At 38.9% G+C, this 20834-nt stretch overlaps 1 protein-coding gene across 11 annotated transcripts in view; it reads right to left on the bottom strand.

Moving 5' to 3' along the window:
- Positions 1 to 20834, bottom strand: part of SYT16 (synaptotagmin 16) — a 234343-nt gene that overhangs the window by 15372 nt on the left and 198137 nt on the right. For 10 of the 11 annotated variants that reach the window (XM_077909555.1, XM_077909554.1, XM_077909557.1 and 7 more), the window contains 2 exons: positions 16329 to 16769; positions 12775 to 12964 (listed from right to left, as the gene is read on the bottom strand). In XM_077909555.1, coding sequence (XP_077765681.1) covers positions 12775 to 12964; positions 16329 to 16769 — 631 coding nt within the window. The remainder of the gene's footprint in view (positions 1 to 12774; positions 12965 to 16328; positions 16770 to 20834) is intronic. The other variant, XM_077909558.1, reaches the window with a different exon arrangement.

Genomic DNA, 20834 nt, shown 5'->3' with positions numbered 1-20834 from the left:
CCAATGAGCACCAGTCAGAATGGATAAAGAAAGAGTCAAGTGAATATAAAACGTAATTGAATTCTGTTTTAATTCTTTGGAATTGATAGTATTGCTACAAAACAATACCAAGTGATATTTTATCTTCTGATAATGATTGAGAATGCCCCTCAGTGGTTCTAGTAACTCAAAACCATCATTAAAAGTTTGGATGAGTCATAATTCTTTGATAGTCTTCGATGCTGTTCTTCTGACTCCGCTGTGTCAGCTGCTTTACCATCATTGTCTCCTCCAAAAAGGAAGATGCCATGTGTACCAAAAAAAAAAAATTATAAGAGTACACAATCTTCAATTTATCATGGCACAAAAATATGTCATTTGAAACTCAGAAGTCATTTTTCCAAAGAAATAACACTGTCTGCCCATTTGCAACATGATTATCTACTGATAGTACTACAGACTCTGCCTTGGGACAGGGCACCATGACTGTCTGGGCAAGAGAAAAGAATTTGCTCATTTAATTCCCTTTTCCAGGATGCCTAGGTGGCTCAGTGGTTTGGTGTCTGTCTTTGGCTCAGGGCATGATCCTGGAGTCCTGGGATCAAGTCTCACATCAGGCTCCCTGCGTGGAGCTTGCTTCTCCCTCTGCCTATGTCTTTGCCTCTGTCTCTCTGTGTCTCATGAATAAATAAATAAAATCTTAAAAAAAATAACTTCCCTTTTCCTGTTAATTTATCCATAATTACAAGATATTTTAAGCATATATAAGAGAGTAGAGAACAATGTTACACATACACAAATATCAAACACATGGACTTGTGATATTGAGCATTTGTCATATTTGCTACTGATCTTTTGCTTTTGTTGGATTTTTAGGAAATAAAATATAATTAAAGATCCTTGAGGACCCCTCCTTGATCCTATTTTATTTCTTCTCTCACTAAAGGGAATTACTACCCTGGATTTGAAGTTCATCATTTTCATATATGTTTTTAGATTTTCACTAGATGGGCACTGAGGGGGGCACTTGATAGGAAGAGCACTGGGTGTTATACTATATGTTGGCAAATCGAACTTCAATAAAAATTTTTTTAAAAAAACTTTTCACTATATAAGTAAACATAAATATATCCAAAATGTACTTAACAGAATTTTGCACATTTTAAAAAAAGTATTTAGCATTTTACTGTAGGTATTCCTAAAACTTGCCTTTTTTCATTCAGCATTATATATTTTATATTACCTATACTGATATATATATCTGTGATTCATTTCTTTTAAGTGCTGTATAGTATTCTAAACCATAATTCACTTGTCCATTCTCTTAATTAATGGATATTTATTTATAATTACCGAGAACTGAAAATAATCAGGTATCACTGAATATTTTTCATTTTATACTGTACAAAAATTTGAGAATTTTTTCACTATATGTCTAGGAGTAGATTGCTAGCTCTTTATAAATTCTAGATACAAAATCTTTGTTATAGTTATTGCTAGTATCTTCTCTTTGTATCCTTTTATTTTATAGTGACCTTTGTAGTATAACTGCTTTAAATTTTTTGTGGAGAGAGAGGCAGAGACACAGGCAGAGAGGGAGAAGCAGGCTCCTCACAGGGAGCTCAATGCGAAATTCAATCCCGGGATCACGCCCTAAGCGGAAGGCAGACACAACCTCTGAGCCACCAGGTGTCCCTTATGCATTAATTCTTTAAGAAATCTTACCCAAACTCAATAGTCTCATATATTTTCTTTTTTGAGTCATAAGAATTTATTTTTCATATTTGATCTTTAATCTACCTAAAATTGATCTTTATATGTGATGTGACATAGGGATCTATATATTTTTTCCATATGGTAAGCATTATTCATTAAAAATCCTATTATCAAAAAAAAATCCTATTATCTCCCAACTGATTTGTAATACAATGTCAGATACCAAGTTTCCAGGCTTGAGTGTCTTTCTTCCATCTGATAATAGTTATTATCATCATTTTATAATATGCCTTTGTATCTGCTATGAAGAATACTACTATTGTCTTTTTAAAAACTTTTCATTATTTTAAGTTCTTGCTTGGTTTTACTGGCTGTTGCATATGAATTTAGAACCAGCTTGTCAGGTCCTATTTTTTAAAAAAAGCAAAATATACGAAAAAAAACAAACCCTAAACCCTGTGGGGATTTGGGTTGGGATTCTAGTGGATATATAGATTAATGTGAGGAAAGTTTTTGTCTTCACAATATAGAACATTCCCACCAATGAACATAGTTTACTTATCTATTTTGTTTTCTTTTGTGTCTTTCAAAAAGTTTTACATTTTTCTCCATCATTTTCTTAGTCATCTCTTATTAATGTTACCCTTTGATACTTAGGTACTTCCTCACTGTTTTACATAGTAATGTTTCAAAATTCTACTTTCTTTCCTTTTTTTTTTTTTTTTTGTGGGGGTGGGGGGATGAGGAGGGGCAGAAGGAGAGGGAGAATCTTACATAGGCTCTGAGCCCAGCAGAGAGGCTGACCAGGGGCTGGATCTCAGGATCCTGAGATCATGACCTGAGTCGAAATCAAGAGTCAGCTGTTTAACCAAGCCACCCAGGCATGCCTTATAATGCTACTTCATAATTGTTATTGATGAATTAGAAAATAACTGGTTTTGTATGAGAAACTTCTTAGTTCAAGTTTGTAGATTTTCTAATATAAACAATTTTTTATGAATAATGATAGTTTTGTTTCTTCCTTTCATATCTCAAATTTTTATTTCTCTTTCTTACCCTACTGAATTACCTTGAGCATCCAGTCTAACACTGAGTAAGAGTGGTGCCAGCGGGAATCCTTATTTTATTCCTGACTTATTAAAGAAATTTCAGGATTAAGAATGATAGTACAGATTTTCTGTAAATGCCCACTACTGAGATTAAGCAAGCTCCCTTCCATATCTCATATTAGTTGTTGATATTGAACACCATTTTCACCTTTCTGTGCAATTTCCTGTACCAAAGGGGCATACAACTTAAAACTACATTTCCCTAAATCTCCTGCCAGTAAGATTCCACTAATGAATGCTGTTTGTCTGAGACTGGAAAGTAGAAGAAAAGGGGAGCCACGTCTCTCTAGATCCAGTAGCTGGCATGCATCTAGGCACTACAGATGGCAAAGTAGGGGTTTTGCCCATGGTGTTTAAACAACCTTATGAGAATAACTCCTTTCCTACACAAACAGCTCAGACCATTTTGGCATTTTTCCTGTGATGTCTGTACTTCTATATTTCCTAAGGGAGCCCTCCCATGCTTCAACCCTATAATAAACAACATCTGACTCAAAGTATCCAGACTATTTCTATTTCCCTGACAAAATATGACTGATATTGTAAGTGATCATCTGGACTGGATTGTTGCCGTAATAAAAACATGAGAATGGGCACTGGCATCAAAGGTGGGTGCCAGATGATGAAGAGATCAGAGGCTAGGACAGTGGAGACCCATAATCCATTTTATGCGATGGTAAAATCACCATCTGATATAAGTTGGGAAGGAGGGCATAAACCCAGTGAGTTTGTTGCTCTAGAGAAACAGATTGGAAAACAGAATGTTAGAAGTGTATTTAGTACTACTAGCTTCATTTGGGAGGCAGAGATAGACAAAAGGTAAGCTTGGGAAAGAACTGGCCAGTGTGCAAGGAAAACAGAAGGAAAAAGAAGAAATACTGAAATTCAGACCTTTTTGTAGTTGGAAAAGCTGTTTCCAGACTTCCAAACAGTGAGAAATGGATTTTAAAAGAATTCAAACAACAAAGGCCCAACAAACCTTCTCAGCAGAGTAAGATTAGAATGAATCAGGTCAAATATCAAACTAAGGATGTAGTCTTCATACCAGATTTGAGTTGACCAGGCCTTGTGACTGACTGAGTTCTGAATAATTCCACTCAAGCAAGAAATTTCCCATGCTGTCTCTTCCCCTTCCATGACAACAATGAAGGTCACATTTTGAATATGGTAACATTGTCTCATTAGATGGAAAGAGCCTGTATGCCTTCGTCCCAGCTGAGAGGACTCACCTGGATCACTATAGACAATGATGTAAGGGAGCACTGAACTTTGCTGTGTTGAGCCACCCAGACTGCAGGGCTTATTTGTTACTGCATCTTAGCCTACCCTATACTAACATACCTTCTATTATCCATCTGCTGAGTTCTCTTTATCAATAATGCATAGTGCATTATTCAAAGGCTCCTTTTGCACCTGTTGAGATAATCATAATGGTTTCCCAGAAGTCAGTTAATATGGTGAATTACAGTAGCGGATTTTCCTAATGTCAAACCCTTCTTTATTTTTTTTTTTTATTTTTTTTTTTTTGCTTCTTAGTCTCCTTGCTGAAAAGTTCCTTGTTAAAAAGTTCTTTTTTTTTTAATTTATTTTTTATTGGTGTTCAATTTACTAACATACAGAATAACCCCCAGTGCCCGTCACCCATTCACTCCCACCCCCCGCCCTCCTCCCCTTCCACCACCCCTAGTTCGTTTCCCAGAGTTAGCAGTCTTTATGTTCTGTCTCCCTTTCTGATATTTCCCACACATTTCTTCCCCCTTCCCTTATATTCCCTTTCACTATTATTTATATTCCCCAAATGAATGAGAACTAACAATGAGACTGAAGAAAGAGAAATTAAGGAGTCAATCCCATTTACAATTGCACCCAAAAGCATAAGATACCTAGGAATAAACCTAACCAAAGATGTAAAGGATCTATACCCTCAAAACTATAGAACACTTCTGAAAGAAATTGAGGAAGACACAAAGAGATGGAAAAATATTCCATGCTCATGGATTGGCAGAATTAATATTGTGAAAATGTCAATGTTACCCAGGGCAATATACACGTTTAATGCAATCCCTATCAAAATACTATGGACTTTCTTCAGAGAGTTAGAACAGATTATTTTAAGATTTGTGTGGAATCACAAAAGACCCCAAATAGCCAGGGGAATTTTAAAAAAGAAAACCATATCTGGGGGCATCACAATGCCAGATTTCAGGTTGTACTACAAAGCTGTGGTCGTCAAGACAGTGTGGTACTGGCACAAAAACAGACACATAGATCAGTGGAACAGAATAGAGAATCCAGAAGTGGACCCTGAACTTTATGGGCAACTAATATTCGATAAAGGAGGAAAGACTACCCATTGGAAGAAAGACAGTCTCTTCAATAAATGGTGCTGGGAAAATTGGACATCCACATGCAGAAGAATGAAACTAGACCACTCTCTTTCACCATACACAAAGATAAACTCAAAATGGATGAAAGATCTAAATGTGAGACAAGATTCCATCAAAATCCTAGAGGAGAACACAGGCAACACCCTTTTTGAACTCGGCCACAGTAACTTCTTGCAAGATACATCCACGAAGGCAAAAGAAACAAAAGCAAAAATGAACTATTGGGACTTCATCAAGATAAGAAGCTTTTGCACAGCAAAGGATACAGTCAACAAAACTCAAAGACAACCGACAGAATGGGAGAAGATATTTGCAAATGACATATCAAACCCTTCTTATATGCCTGAGCTAAGCTCAGTTCGTTGGTAATTAGAATTTTTTTTCTTATACATTATGAGGCCAGGTGGGCCAACATAAACTACAGTGTGAGTGGGAGGATGAAGGGAGGGGAAACAGGGAGAGACTGGGAGCAAGAGAGATAATATAGTGTTGTATCTATTTTTTACACAGCAATTTTAATCTCTTTACATTTATTATGATCACTGACAAATTTTTATTTATTTTTATCATTTTGTTTTTTTTATTTTTTTTATTTTTATCATTTTGGTTTGTGCTTTCTAACCTGCATTTTCTATGCTTTTACATATCCTTTTCTGGTTTCTACTGATCCACTGACTTTTCTTTATTCTAATTTATTCCCTCTATTGGTTTGAAAGTTAGATGAAAATTTTAACACGTACTTTGATTTAAACATTTTTTTTTAATTTTTATTTATTTATGATAGTCACAGAGATTGAGAGAGAGAGAGAGAGGCAGAGACACAGGCAGAGGGAGAAGCAGGCTCCATGCACCAGGAGCCCGATGTGGGATTCGATCCCGGGTCTCCAGGATCGCGCCCTAGGCCAAAGGCAGGCGCCAAACCGCTGCGCCACCTAGGGATCCCACGTACTTTGATTTAATGTCTAAGATTAATATTTCTACTCCTCTTAAGCAACATAAGGATCTCACAATTCTTTGATTTCTATTTCCCCTTCTCATTCTCCATGTGACTTCTGCCTCTAACTTCATTTCGACTTGTTGTTGTACTCCCAATATATTAGTCATTTTTCCTACTGCTGCTTTTTTGTTTCTTGCAGTATTTACCTACATGTTTACCAAGATTTTTGTTCATTATTCCTTCCTGAACTTTACCATTTCCTTCCAAGTTCAATTTCTTTCCTTCTGAACTACATCAGTTAGTAGTTCTTTCAGTGATAAACCCTTCCAAACTTTATGGAAAATATCTTTATTTTTCCTTCACTCAAACAGAATACTAAAAGTTGAGAGTGTTTTCCTCTCATGACTTTGGTGATATTGTCCCCTTGTCCTCTGGCTTCTGTCATTGCTGTAGAAAAGTCTATCCTTGGTCTTACTGCCATTCTTCTATAGGTAACCTGGTTTAAAAACAACAAAAAAAAAAACAAACAAACAACAACAAAAAATAAAATACCACCACCACCAAACAGCTTGATTGGGATATAATTCACATAACATGATAACCGTATCTCCCTCCTGTTGCTTTTCTGTCTAGATTTTTCTGACTAACTTCAATATTGTTGTGGGAGTTCAGTGGGTTAATGGAAGTAAAGGATTATCACCTACGCACTCAGTAAATTAGTGCCACATATAAAATCTCCATTTAATTCTGAGCACACAGTGGTTACTAATATACACTGATAAATACATATTTGGCTGAAAACTGGACCAGGATTTTGAAGGAAGGTGATATGCCCCATATCTGTTCATTTTCATTTAGCCCTTTTCCCCCTTAACCTGCACTCCATTTGTACAGCTCACCCCCTACATCCCACCTGTTCTTCGCACTCGACATGAGGCAGCTTGATATGCTTTTTTTTTTTCCTTTGCTCTAGTCTCTGCTATTGTGAGTGCCAAACAAGGTTAATATGCTGGTGCTCTAAGTATTATCATTTGGGATGTAATTATCACATGTGGCTAATCATGCACATGCTGAGACACTGGGAACTTGTTGTTTTTAACTGGAGGGGACATCTTAATGATAGTTTTTGACAAGAACCATTATATGTGTGTATATATACACAAACATATACACAATGCAGTAATGCGCTATAGGAGACATAGTGAAAATAAAGATGGAGAAAGAGAACCTGCCAACAGAATAGCTAATATATTTTTTTAACTTAGCACTTGTATCAGTAACATTAGCTTGTTAACCTCATTTAATAGGGAAGGAAATGAAATTCAGAGAGGTTAAATCAAATGTCGAAGCCATGCAGTAATTGGGTGGCAGGCAGAACAGAGCTGTTAAATTGTTAGTGAATTGCTTTCCCATGAAGCCAAATTTGAAGGATAATCAAATGTTTCTAATTCTCCATGGAAACTTTTTCAAAAGCATTTGGTAATGCATATCGAGATTTCATATATCTACTAGGTACTATAAAACTGCTTTTTCACCTGAAGCATCCACCATGTATAGATATGGAGACTATTCCTTGCCATCAGTTTGTAGACTAGCCTATGCCACCCTAACAGCAATAACGACAATATTTTTGAACACTGACCACACATACTAAATGAAGTATTACCTTGAGAACGGCTGGCATGGTTCTTGGCACACTGTTACATGACTGAGGCTAAGATTAGTTCATGCTGTTGCTTCATTTATATGTTGTTTCTGAATTGGTTCAATGGGCTTCTTTCAGTAATTTTCAAATAGCCTATTTTATCATCCCTAGCCCACCTATTATATGAAAAAAAATTTATAACATGGGCATTTTCCAAAAAGAAAGAAAGAAAAAAGTATGTAGATAGATGCAAATCTAGATACAAACCTATCTATATCTATATCTATATCTATATCTATATCTATATCTATATCTATCTATATCTATCTATCCATCTATCCATCCATCCATGCATTGGATGAACAGAGAAAAGGTTAAAGTTAGAAATCAAGAGGTACTTGGTCACACACTTTTTCTTGGGATGGGTGTGGTTTATGGAGAGTGCTACAGAAGATGTCCTTAGGTTCAGTTGCTTGTTACTCTATCCTATCCATTTGAATCAGGGGGATAAAGTTGGACCTTGAGATGTCAACATAAATAATCAAAAACAATGTGATTCTAACCACAGAAGCTGAGGCTTATATTTTATTTTTACCCACTTGACCCAGCTGAACTATTCTAGACTAGACCAGCTTTTTCTGACCAATACTGTATAAGTAGAATTTTCAAGTACACTGAAAATTTGAAATAATTATACAGTGGACATCCATATATACTTACTGCCTAGATTCTACATATGTTATATTTTGCTTTGTTTGTACTATGGACTGAATGTGTGTATTCTCCCAAAATTATATGTTGAAGCCCTAATCCCCAACGTGATGGTTTTTAGATACGTGACCTTTGGGAGGTAATTAGGTCATGAGGGTGGATCTCTCTTGAATGAGATTAATGCTCTCATAAGAAGATATGAGAGATGATTTCTCTATCTGCCAGGTGTCTGTATGCAAAGGGGTTCTCAGTAGGAACCAAATCAGCTGGACTTTGATCTTGAACTTCCCAGCCTCCAGAACTGTGAGAAGTAAGTTTCAGTGAAGCCACTTAGTCTATGACATTTTTGTTGTAGTAGCCCAAGCTCATACCATTTTCTTTCTCACATACCTGCTTATCTATCTACCCGTCAATCCATTCTAGCTGTTCATCATTACTCTTCACCCATAAACATTTCAGCACGTATTTAATTAACCAGAGTTCAATATTTTATGGTTCTTTGTTATTTTAAGGAAAAATTAACACACAGTGAAATGCACAAAGCCTAGTTCCATTCAGTAAGTTTTGACAAATGCAAACATCCATTTAACTCATACTCCCATCAAAATATAGAACATGTCCATCACTCAAAATATTCTTTCATGTCTGTGCCCAGTTCATCTTAACACCAATACCAATCCTAAGGCAACTATTCTTCTGCTCATTTTCAGTATAGACGAGTTTTTGCCTATCTTAGAACTTCCTATAAATGGAGTCATGTAGTAGGTACTCAGTATATTTTTGAGATCCCATGTTAATTTCATTCTTTTTTAGTTGTTGAATAGTATTCCATTATATAAACATATCTTAATTTGTTTATTCATTCATATGAACATGAGGACTCTTGCAGTTTTTGCCATTGCGAATAAATCTGCTCTGAACATTCTTGTGCAGGTCTTTTCTTCTTCTTAACATATGGGTAAATGTCTAAAAATAGAACTGCTGGATTTAGTGCAAGTTTAGTTGTGTAAGAAACTGCCAGGCCTTTTCCCAAAGTAGTTGTTCCATTCCCACCAAGAATGTATTCTCCACATCCTCACCAACACTTGGTGGAATCAGCCTTACTTCTAACCATTCTGGCACATGTCATAGAGACTCATACCTAAGAATGCTCTCAGCAGCTTCTGCTTATCAGCAAAACCTGACTCTCGCTGAACCCTCTCCTTCAAGGATTTATCTCAGAGGTTTGAGAAGGAGGGCTTACATTTCAGTGGTTTATTTCTTCTAGGGCCCTAGTAGTGAAGAGGAATTTCATCCACTATCTGCCCACCTTTCCTCTATCTTGCTTAGGAAGAAAAGTTTAAAATATCCTAACAGTCATCCAACTGGATCAGGTTGGCAAGTTCAAAATTATCTTTTGTTTCATGATATATTTTGAAGCAAAAGATTCTCACTTGTAAATCTCAGCCTTTCTCAGTTTCTAGAAATATTTAGAAACTTTGATATTCTAAAGAAGAAAAGTTCCCAATATTTAGGCTCAACCTATTCTCCTTTAGGCTTCTCTAAGGACCATTCTTCTTCAATTTTCATAGCTAGTCTGTAAAGCAGGATTGGTGTCCCCTCTTTACAGAAGAGGAAACTGTCCCAGAGCCCCAAAGGGTTTTACGACCCTCACACAAGTGTTACCACACATGTCTCTACCCTGGCAGGCAGTTGCTGTGGCAGCCTCTGATGCAGGCTCTGGTGGCACCTCTTGCCCTCTGTCCACTTCATGGGGACAGTGCACTTGGCAGTTTCCCTCAGCCACCCATCACTCCCAGGCTCATTCATCCCCCAGCTTGCATCCTCTCTTCTCCCCCTTTCTTCCAACTCTGCTCAGTTATCTCATAAAACTCTTGTTCTGTCTCTTATTTTCTTCCATATGGGGACTAAAAATGTATCCTAAGCTTGCCTGATGACTGCCAAAGTAGTGCTAGTGGCATAATAAAGTGAGACATAATGAAGAACAAATGCCATCAACATCTAAAGCCCTTGAAAATACCACGAGATCCCTTTTACAATCTCCACAAAGGAACCTTCTACTTTCTCAGCCCCTCCTGAATAAACGGGTTTTTCCTCAAGTACCAGACTCTACATAAACAAAAAACTGTTGTCTTCACTACTAGGCTTCTGTTTTAATGAACAGCATCACAGCAACATTGTTTTCTATTACTCTGGTTGCAAAGATACAGCATGTCAGTTAGGGCTTAAATTAAATTGCAACATTATGTCTACAAAAAAAATCATGTAGCAAATGCCAAACTGACTTAAACTTCTGGAATAGAATCAATTTCTAAATTAGGACTTGCCTTTTTTTTTCTTATTCAGTTTTAAATATTTGTTACAAGAATTTCCTCTTTGGCATGTTTTCTCTTATATAGAAATGTATAATGATACAATAGTACCATCCTCAACATCACAGCTTTCTATGTAGTATTTCTACCTAGAAAGTATATATGATTATAATTCCATTTTACAGATGAGGAAGCTGAGATTTAGTAAAGTTTAGTAATTCCCATCTAGTAAGTGGCAGAGCCTGAATTCACACCTTAGCTTATTAGCCTTCAGCTCATGCTTTCTTAGCCACCATATTACCACCCAGCACACAGATTAAAACTTCCCAGCATGAAATGGAATAGGTCATGACTGTGTGATTCACCTCCATATCATTCTTTGCCACACCACCATGTTCTACCCAAAGAATTACACAGATCTCAACACATTTCAGGAGGATAGGAGAAAAGTGGCAAAAGCTCTAATGGAAAAGCAGCGAATAGAGGTCTTTAATAAGTCCAGAGCTATTTTTAAAAACAAGGCTGTATCTAACAAAGAGACTAGCTGTGTGATTAATAATCAGCACCTATGATGCATTTAAATAGCTCTCACGTGGCTATGAGCATCAACCCAGAACATTACTTATGTATCTGCTCTCTTGTTATCTGGAGAGCTGGGTTTTCCAACTACCTTGCTCTAAGGGTATTCAAATAAATACAGATTGACTAACAAGATACCACTGAACAGAGACTTTGTGGGCTGTGACACAGTTAAAGCCTAAGAAAAGAGAGAGCCTGGATTTGCTATAGAAGCTGACACTTTTCTACTAGCATGGCTGGCTCTTCACCTGATGCTGACATGTGAGGCCAGAGACCATTAACTCCTTTAGCCTACCACGTTGTTACCAACTTCATCCTTATTTCAGTAACACTCTGGTCCCCGTGGTGGATAGGCTCACTTGCCCTCTACTCTACCCCTTCTAGTTTGCCTTCTGGGCTTAAAAGGTTGGAAATTCAACAACATTTTTCAGACTCCCTTGCAGCTAGAACTCCAGGTACAAATTAGGTTCCTCTCATTATATGTATTTGCATGAGATCCAGAATGCAGAAGTGATGCAGAAACCATCTTCCTATCCCCCTTTTAAACTACTTTTGCTGACAATTATTAAGGACGAGCTAACTTTGAGCAGTATTATTTTGATGCTCAGTCTCTAACTTCTTGGGTCCTGATAGGCAGTTGTGGCTGTTTTCAGCAGCAGCATTTTTATTTCAGGTTTCTGAACACAGGACTGCAGCTATGGGAGTACCTTGAGCCTCTCTTTCCAGTGATGATCTCCAAAGTGGTAGCTCTCCTGGTAAGTCAGGTTCATATTACCCCAGATCCTCCTCTTCCACCTCCTCCTCTGTCAGCACCATAACCACTAATATTTCTTATATGCTCACTATGTGTTAGGCATTATGCTAAATGCTTTATGCAAATCGTTTTATTTAAACCTTCTGCCAAAAAACCCATAAGGAAAGTATTATTACCATCCCTTTGTTCCAGATGATTCTACTGAGATTCAGAATTGAGAGTTAAATTGTACTGGGTCAGAGCAAAGCTAATGGGTTAAGTGGGTAGAGCTGGAATTTGACCCCAGCTCTGCCTCACTCCAAAGCCTAACTGTGCCTCTTTAAAATTATTTGCTGGGCTAGAACCTATAAGCACATTTTAATTGCCCATACACATTATATTGCTGAAAATACATCACTTCCCTTTCACCATATACATGCAGAGGCCAGCCTATTTTGCATGGAGATACATCCAGGTATTGAAGAAGCCTTCAATCTAATTAGAAAGGCATTTTAATATTCATTCAGAGGTATCACTTTGTAAAAACGTGTCTAAGTCATACCAAGATCATTTCTTTATAAAAGTTAAAGAATTAAGACCAAAGCAAACACAGCCTTCTACTTGCCCCTGGTAGGCCCAGAACTGGGGGTATAGACATGCACTTACCAGGCGCTCTATTCACAGCAAGGTTTCGGAAATGGCTGCCTTTGATCATTTCCACAGATAATCGCCCCGTTGTGGCATTGTATGCCAGCCCCACCAATAGCTCTGGCGCCCCTCCATGAGACAGCGACTGCGTGGATGAAGCACTATCACTGTGAGAAACTGCAGATGGGCTCAGCGGAGACTCTCCACTCTGGAGGGGAAGAACAACAAAGAATCCATTGGTCCATGCTGTATGACTCTCTTACAGAAAGCCAATATTATGTGTGGTGAAATTGTGGCCCCATCTCAACTGCTGCCAAAGATTACTAATGGTGCACTTGGTGTGAATGATAATGGGCCTGGGGAGTGCAGGCCTGGATGAGATGCCCTGCATTATTAGCTGACATATTTGCTTCAAGAGCTGTCTCCATTCAACATTTCCTCTCTAAAGATGAAGCGGACAGAGATATTATTACTAGTGTAAATCAAACTCTCAGATACACGAAGAGCTAATAATACATTTAATATAGACCAAAAATTCCCTCCTGTGTAATTTGTGCTGAAATGCTTCTATGGAACCCATCCACTCTAGGCAGGAGTTTTGTTTCTGTTCTCTGTAGCTTCTTGATAAATGTAGCAATACAGGAGGCACTTTGTCTTCACTAGAAAAGAAATAGCCACTACCATCTACCGTCACATAGAACATTTGGCCTCTAGTTCTGCTTCATAGGGTCGTCAGGAATATGCCAGACGCTACATTTTTACCCCCCTGGTGAAATGAACTACATTGAAAATGGGCACTTTTATGACTGTTTGGCAAAAAAAAAAAAAAAAAAAAAGCGCCCATGTGTAGACTATAGATCTCAGAGACCTTGCATGCACCAGGTGAGCCTAGGAGACAGACTGTCTTCTGTCCTGTTTATTTACACGCTTGCTTCTCCAAAGTACCCAGACATGTTGGAAGGAGGAGAGCAAAGCATGTTGACTCTCATTCGAGAAGTATAGTGGGCAGTGGCTCCATGGGGACAAGATGACTAGCCTCTCAGAGGCTACCACCACTTCCTCCACCAGAATCAAGTGCATCAGACTTAGCTCAAACTTTCTTCTCAACATCTGAAATAATTTCCTAAAACTTTTTATCAAAAACTCCAACAAAATGAATACACTAAAAAGGATTAGATATTCTTCACATCTGTATGAAAAGACCCTGTTTACCAAGCCATGATCCCTGCTATCTAGATAGATGATGACAGTCTAGTAGTGACATATTTGTTTAGTTTAGGGTAAGGATCCCCTGTGCTTCTACAGAAGCATCTACCAAGATACCTATCACTACAAAGCTTGCCTTTCCCATCACGTTTTGAATCCTTATAAATCACTCTATCCAGTGCATAGTCCAATGCCTGGCATATAATCATGATCAACAGATAAATGATGAAGAATTTTTACCTTCAAAGTTCTTTCACACTGGCTCAGCTTCCTACTCAACTCTGTGCCCTTAGGACAAAACCTGGCACAGAGAAATAGGGTTGTGATCATACCTACTCCTATGCCTTATAGTGCAGGATTCTTTCTGACCTCCTCTGGCTTCCATTTTGCAGGGTTTCAGATATACTTTACACAGAGCTTAAGAAAAAAAAGGAATTTAAGCAGATATGAGACATGATCTGGCTTGTATTTTTTTTTTTTTAAGATTTTTATTTATTTTAGAGAGGGAGCACTAGTAGTGGAGGGGCAGAGGGAGCAAGAGAATCCTAAGCAGACACCACAGCTGAGAGCAGAGCCTGACCTGGGGCTCCATCCCAGGACCCTGAGACCATGACTGGTGCCAAAATCAAGGGTTGCATGCTTCATGTACTAAGCCACCCAGGTGCTCCTAAAAGTCTCATTTGGGTCCCTGGATTGGGAATAGTCTGTAAGGGGCAAATGCAAAAGCAGGAAGACCACTAGGAGGCCATTTGAGTAATCCAGCAGAGTTAGGTTCTGGTTATAGTTTGAAGATAGAGCCAATAGGATTTCAGGTTGACCTGAACAATTAAAAGGATGAAATTTCCTTTAGCCAAGATGGGAAGGCAGCAGGTAGAATAGATTTAGGGAGACAAGTCTGGAGATATTAATTTTGAGACATCTATTAAAAATTTCAGTGGCTGGATCTCCCACTACTACACTCCAGACTTTCTGGCTCCTTTTCTCCCCCTAGACAGGACAAGTTCCTTCCTACTCCTTGATGCCTGCATGTGCCATTCCCTCTGCCTGGAATCCTTGGTCATCCACATGTCATCAGTCTTGACCCCTTGATTTGAGGAGTTCTATGTTTTATTACCACTTCAAAGACACATTCTCTGACTCTTCTAAACCCAGAGCAGTCTCTCTCCCTCTCTTTCCCTTCATGTACCCTGGTTTGCAATTGTTGCCCCTCTTCCACCAGGTTGTAAGCTCTTGAGGGCAGAGGCATCACCCTTTCTGTTCTTTCCTACATCCCCTCTGCCTATACAGTATCTGACATAGCAGCCACTCAGTAAACATTTTTGAATGGATGACTGATTGGCCTAATAGCCAATCAGACAAGATAGCTCCCTGATCTTTCTCATGGTTTTTATAAAGGAGGCCCTCATATTAGATGACACTTAACCCCCAGAAATAGTGGGTTGTCCATTTTTTAGACATATAAGCTATGCTGTCCTTCCTCAAAACCCCAGCAGGAATGCAGAGGATAAGGCACATGGGAGTTGGCCAGTCATATAAATGGAAGGTCCTAGAGGTGCTGGAGATCAGGGCTGCTGTTGTAGCCCACTCAGAAATACATGTTAAGGAGCTCCCCTTGAATGTCCCATCTCTGAGATTCATCATAATGCATATTAAGAGTGGGGCAAGAGGGAGAGAGTCAGACCACAGGTCAGTTAATCAGCAAGCTAAGACCTTCCCCTACACTTGCTGTCATTTCCAGAAATGGACAGGGAATATATCCATCGGCTTATAAGGAAGAGAAAGAAAGAAAGAAAGAAAAGAAAGGAAAGAAAGGAAGAAAGAAAGAAAGAAAGAAAGAAAGAAAGAAAGAAAGAAAGAAAGAAAGAAAAAAGAAAGAAAGAACTTAAAAGAAAGAAAAAGAAAGAAAGAAAGAAAGAAAGAAAGAAAGAAGAAAGAAAGAAGAAAGAAAGAAAGAAAGAAGGAAAGAAAGAAAGAAAGAAAGAAAGAAAGAAGGAAGGAAGGAAGGAAGGAAGGAAGGAAGGAAGGAAAGAAAGAAAGAAAGAAAGAAAGAAAGAAAGAAAGAAAGAAAGAAAGAAAGAAGAAAGAAGAAAAGGAAAAGAAAAGGAAAGGAAAAGAAAAGGAAAAGAAAAGAAAAGAAAAGAAAAGAAAAGAAAAGAAAAGAAAAGAAAAGAAAAGAAAAAAAAGAAAAGAGAAAAGAAACCATTGTACCATGAAATGCAAACCATGGCTTACAAGGATGAGGAGAGCCAAATGGAAAATTAAATTAAGGTGTTTGAATTCACAGGCTGAATGTACTAAATCAAGGGCTGACAATTCCAGATCCTTGAACATATCGCATCATTAGCAGCACCATTTAACATACTCACACTGATATTACTTCTTGGCTCCAGAACCAGAGTCACTTTCATTTCCCCTTCTGGGTGCAGGTGGCTGAGATGGAAGAGCTTCTCTCCCATCATTCTCTCACGGGTCATCATACGGGCAGCATACAGGCGGAAGCGGATAGCATAGGCAGCCACATCTCTGGGCTCCAGCTTAGCAAAGGTGACCTTCTCCTTGAAGACAGGGTTGGGGCCTCTTTGTATGCTTGTCCTGCCCCTCTGTTTCTTACTGGGCAGCAGCACCACATGAACTTGCCAGGAGTTAACACCACTTCGGTCCTTATCTGGGAGGCCCTGTGCTCTCACAATGGTCACCGTGAGCTTCTGGCTGGAAGCTCTATATTCAAAGATGACATCCAGGTCACCACATTTTGAGATGGGCTCCAAGACCCCAGTTGGCACCTGCAAATTGGCCCCACCCTGTTCCTGTTGCAGATAGAGGAAGAGATTAGGAATTGAAATGATAAGGCCCAAATACATTTTGGTGAGATGGTGCCTCTCTGTCCTCCTTTAGAACCTTGCACTTTTTGACCACTGGCATATATCCCTATACATATGAAGGGTCTGTTTACTGGTCTGTGTCTCCCCTAGACTGTGAATTCTTTAGGGGTACAATGCCTGGCATATGGTGAGCTTCATGAATGCTTTTGGCATGAATGAAGAAAGCTTTTATATTTACGAAGTGTTTTCATATACATGGACTCTCAGAAAGCACAACTGACCACTATCATGAAACTGAGATACTAAGTCTAAAATTAGTCAACTATGCAACTGCCAAGAAATTACTTTTTCTGGAGTCCCCAGGAGAAATGGCTGATTTTGGGCCTGTGCTCCAAGGGCCAGGAGTTCTACAGATGTGAATCCTAATGGGGCTCATGGACAGGTGATCCTTCAGTAGATTTTCAAGCTGCATTGGAGAAAAGGTTTAGAGTAGAACTTCCAAACATTCATGTGGACTTGAGTCACTCAGAGTTTCTGATTCCATAGAACTGGGATGGGGCCCGAGACAGCATTTCTTAGGTCATGAGTATTTCAGCGGGCCTCAAACTGCACTTTGAGTATCAAGAGTTTAGGAGGGCATCTGCACCAGCCGCTTAGCAAACAGTGACACTGTTTGTGGAGATAGAACACCTGGATTGAAATCATAACTCTACCATGCACTAGCTTTTTGATTCTGATCAAATAGGCTACCCTCTCTGTGCTCTAGCTGCAAAATTATCATGCCTACTTGATGGAGTGGTGTGGAATCCCAGTTGTATGGAATCAGAATATCTATTCTCATCAATGAACTGAGGCTACCTATTTTCAAACATGGGCCCCTCATTATAAAATAGCACCCTTAGACAACAATTTACCCATAGCCAGTCAGCTCTGATGACCTCACTGAGAAAACTGAGCTGCACTGCATTATCACAATGAAGTACTCTCCAAAAAACTATAAAGAATGTCAACATAATGATTTTTTTTCTATGAAGGCATGATACTTACTCATAACTAAACTTTGACCTGATTCTTATTGTAAATTGGAATCCATTCTCATTTATGTAATTGAACACCAGTCTTCACTAACTTAAAGACTATTTTTTAAAGTATATAGTGAAAATGTGCATTTATCAACAAAACTTTCCTGCAGAGTTGAGGTGAAAGTGCATGGTTCTCTGGAGTGAGGCATCCTTGGGAATCCCAGGTCTATCACTTACTCCCTCTATGGCACTGGATAAATTATTTAATCCTTTCCACTCTCGGCTTTCTTCCACAGTAAAATGGGGATGAAATCTACTTATAGAGTTGTTGTGAAAATGAATGGACTTGACACACAGGAGACATGGGATAAATGCCTTCTCTTTTAAAATTCACATTAGTCTACCAAGAAAATTTAGGCTTTTTGCAAAATAAGGAAGCTCCTTATATTCTTTCCTCAGCATGCATTCATGTGAGAGTGTTTCTATTCAGAGGTACTTAGTTTCAAGTGATAAAAGTGGTTGCTATAGAAACTTCTGAATACAACTGACTAGTGTAGATATAATATTAGAAGCAAGTCTCCAAGGAGTTAGGCTAACTCAGAAATCAAGTTGCAGTCTTCTGTCAAAACTCCCATCTATTTTAGCCTACTCTTGATCATCAATCTATTGGATCTTCTGATCCAAACACGTTGGATCAGAAGTCATGATGGTCAATATCCACTAAGTCCTATCTTACGCCAGGTGCCATACTAAATCCTTTACAGAGTGCAAAAGCCCACTCCTATGCACTACAAACCTTCTTGGCTTCGCCTTTTGTTACATCTCCCCTACAGGCACAGCCTGTTGGACTCTAGTAGCTTCAGCATGACACAGCCCAACAAGGTCTCACCTCCTGCCCACATGATTTGACTCTCAACTCCCACCACAGGCCTCTCTGTTGATGTTAAGGCTTGGAAAATTTATAGAGTCCTGCTTGGCATCCATGTATATAAAGTCCAGCTTGTGTGTGAGGTTACTGCCCCATGCAGTAAACATGGCATTGGATAAATTATTACTCGTCTCCCCTTGGACAAGTGTCCTGAGATCAGTTAATATAGCTTCTTCTAGCATGGTCTCTCAAGATTAAGCCAAGAGTCACACTTAGTAGTAGCCAACTTGATTGCCCATTCTCATACTGGCTCTTTCTTCTTCCCTGCCTCACTCCCCTTTGTCCTTCACTCTTGTTCCAGGGAATGTATATCCTAACAAAATAGACTTTGCTTTTTGGGAAATGCAGCTAGAAAATGTGGTCTTTTAAAATATTCATATTAACCTAATGAGGTAGAAATTTCAATACCTTCATTTTATGAGGGAGGAAACTTAAGATTCAGAAACTCACTCCCTGCCCCCAACATCATAATGTCCCACCAGGGCTGTACAGGATTTACCAGTAGTAATACTCAAAATCTGAAACCTTATGTCAAGCCATGATGTCTCCCTTCTTCTCCCCAAGCCTCTCGCCATAGCTATTTATATTTGTAGTAAGTGTGTGGGGTGAGGCAGGAGTAAGATGAAAGATGGGAAGACACACTACTTTGAATTTCACATCCTTTTAAGTTCCTGCTCTTAATGATTGTTAACAGTCCCCAGTTTTGTCAGCAACTTCAATGTCAAGGTAAAAATATTCTGGTCAGTGAGTTTGTGTCCACTTATCTATCAGGCTATCTATTCAGACTAATGCTCACTCTACCTATAGGTCTGTGAAGTCCTTCGAAGGACTCTAAAACAACCCTCCTCAGAACCCTGCATAAGACAGAGCTGTAGACCACAGCCAGGCCCTACACCGGGCCAATCCAAGCTGTGGCACAGGGAAGCTGGGCTTTGTGGCTCTTTCCTGGGTTGATCTGAAACAAAGATTTGTGAAGGCTGGTACTTTCATAGCAATTAATTATTTCAACACCCGTTACTTATCACCAGGTTCTCCTCATGTGGGTACTGTTAATACCACTAATCCATCTGACCTTCCTGCAAGGTAGAAATCTCTTCATTTTTATCCCCATTTGGCAGATTTTAATTAACTTCTCAAGGCCAACCAGTTAATCAGTAGAAAACAGAGATGAAAAGTGGGACACCTGCTTCCCTGCATGCTCAGAATCGCCAGCCACCCTCCCAGTGTCTTCCCTGCAAAGCCTTGGGTCTGCAGGAAAAAGTCGATGGCCTTTTCCAGCAGAGAGTGGTGCTAAAAAAATCCATCAGCCTAACAGGTAGTCATACCACATGACTGGTTTCCTTCTAAGGCAAAACAAAGGATTCTTTTAATTCTAATATCCTGATTTTTCTTTAAGATGGGAATACCTGTAACACTCTGACAAAACCCTTGTAGGTTTAAAGACTTTCTATCAGATTGAAAGCCTCTGTGTTTTAGTAAGATAGCATTGATGTCATCTGTGCGGCCCCAAGTAAACAGACCTGCAATCTGTTCCTGATGCCAGCTACACAGGGGAAGACGGGGTTCTTAATACAGCTAAGAGGCAAATAAATCAATTCTTAAAAGGCAAGCTAAGCCTGCAAAGCAGGCAGTTACAGGAACTGCCTCCGAGCTGCATCTGAGATTCTACTGTAGGAGCACCAAATTATAGTTTTTGTCTCAAAATAGATAGGAGGTTGAATGGAGCACACAGCGATGTCTGGGTATTTTTGGAGTCTGAGAACATTTAGTGCTCTCAACACCAAGTCTTCTATTAAAGCTCCATGAGTCAGGCAGATGGGAGGTTACCTGAAGAAAAGCAATCTCAAACCTAAGGGAACAGTTATCAAGGGGACAGTATCAATAGGCAGGTGAACAGTTTTGTTTTGTTTTTGTGGTGAGAAAGCCAAAAAGAATATTTTTAAATGTTAAATGTTATTGTGTGGGATTTTATAGGACTTTGGAGCAGTAGACCAACTGGGAAGCAGAATTAAAAAAAAAAAAAACTTATAAGGTTAATAGCTTTGGGTGTCTCTAGATGCAGGGTTGCTCTTGACAAAACACAAATCATGTATCTGAGTT

The sequence above is a fragment of the Canis aureus genome, chromosome 9, assembly GCF_053574225.1.
Source record: "Canis aureus isolate CA01 chromosome 9, VMU_Caureus_v.1.0, whole genome shotgun sequence".
NCBI lineage: Eukaryota > Metazoa > Chordata > Mammalia > Carnivora > Canidae > Canis > Canis aureus.
The sequence above is the reverse complement of the archived record's forward strand: the minus strand, read 5'-3'. Positions and strand labels throughout refer to the sequence as shown.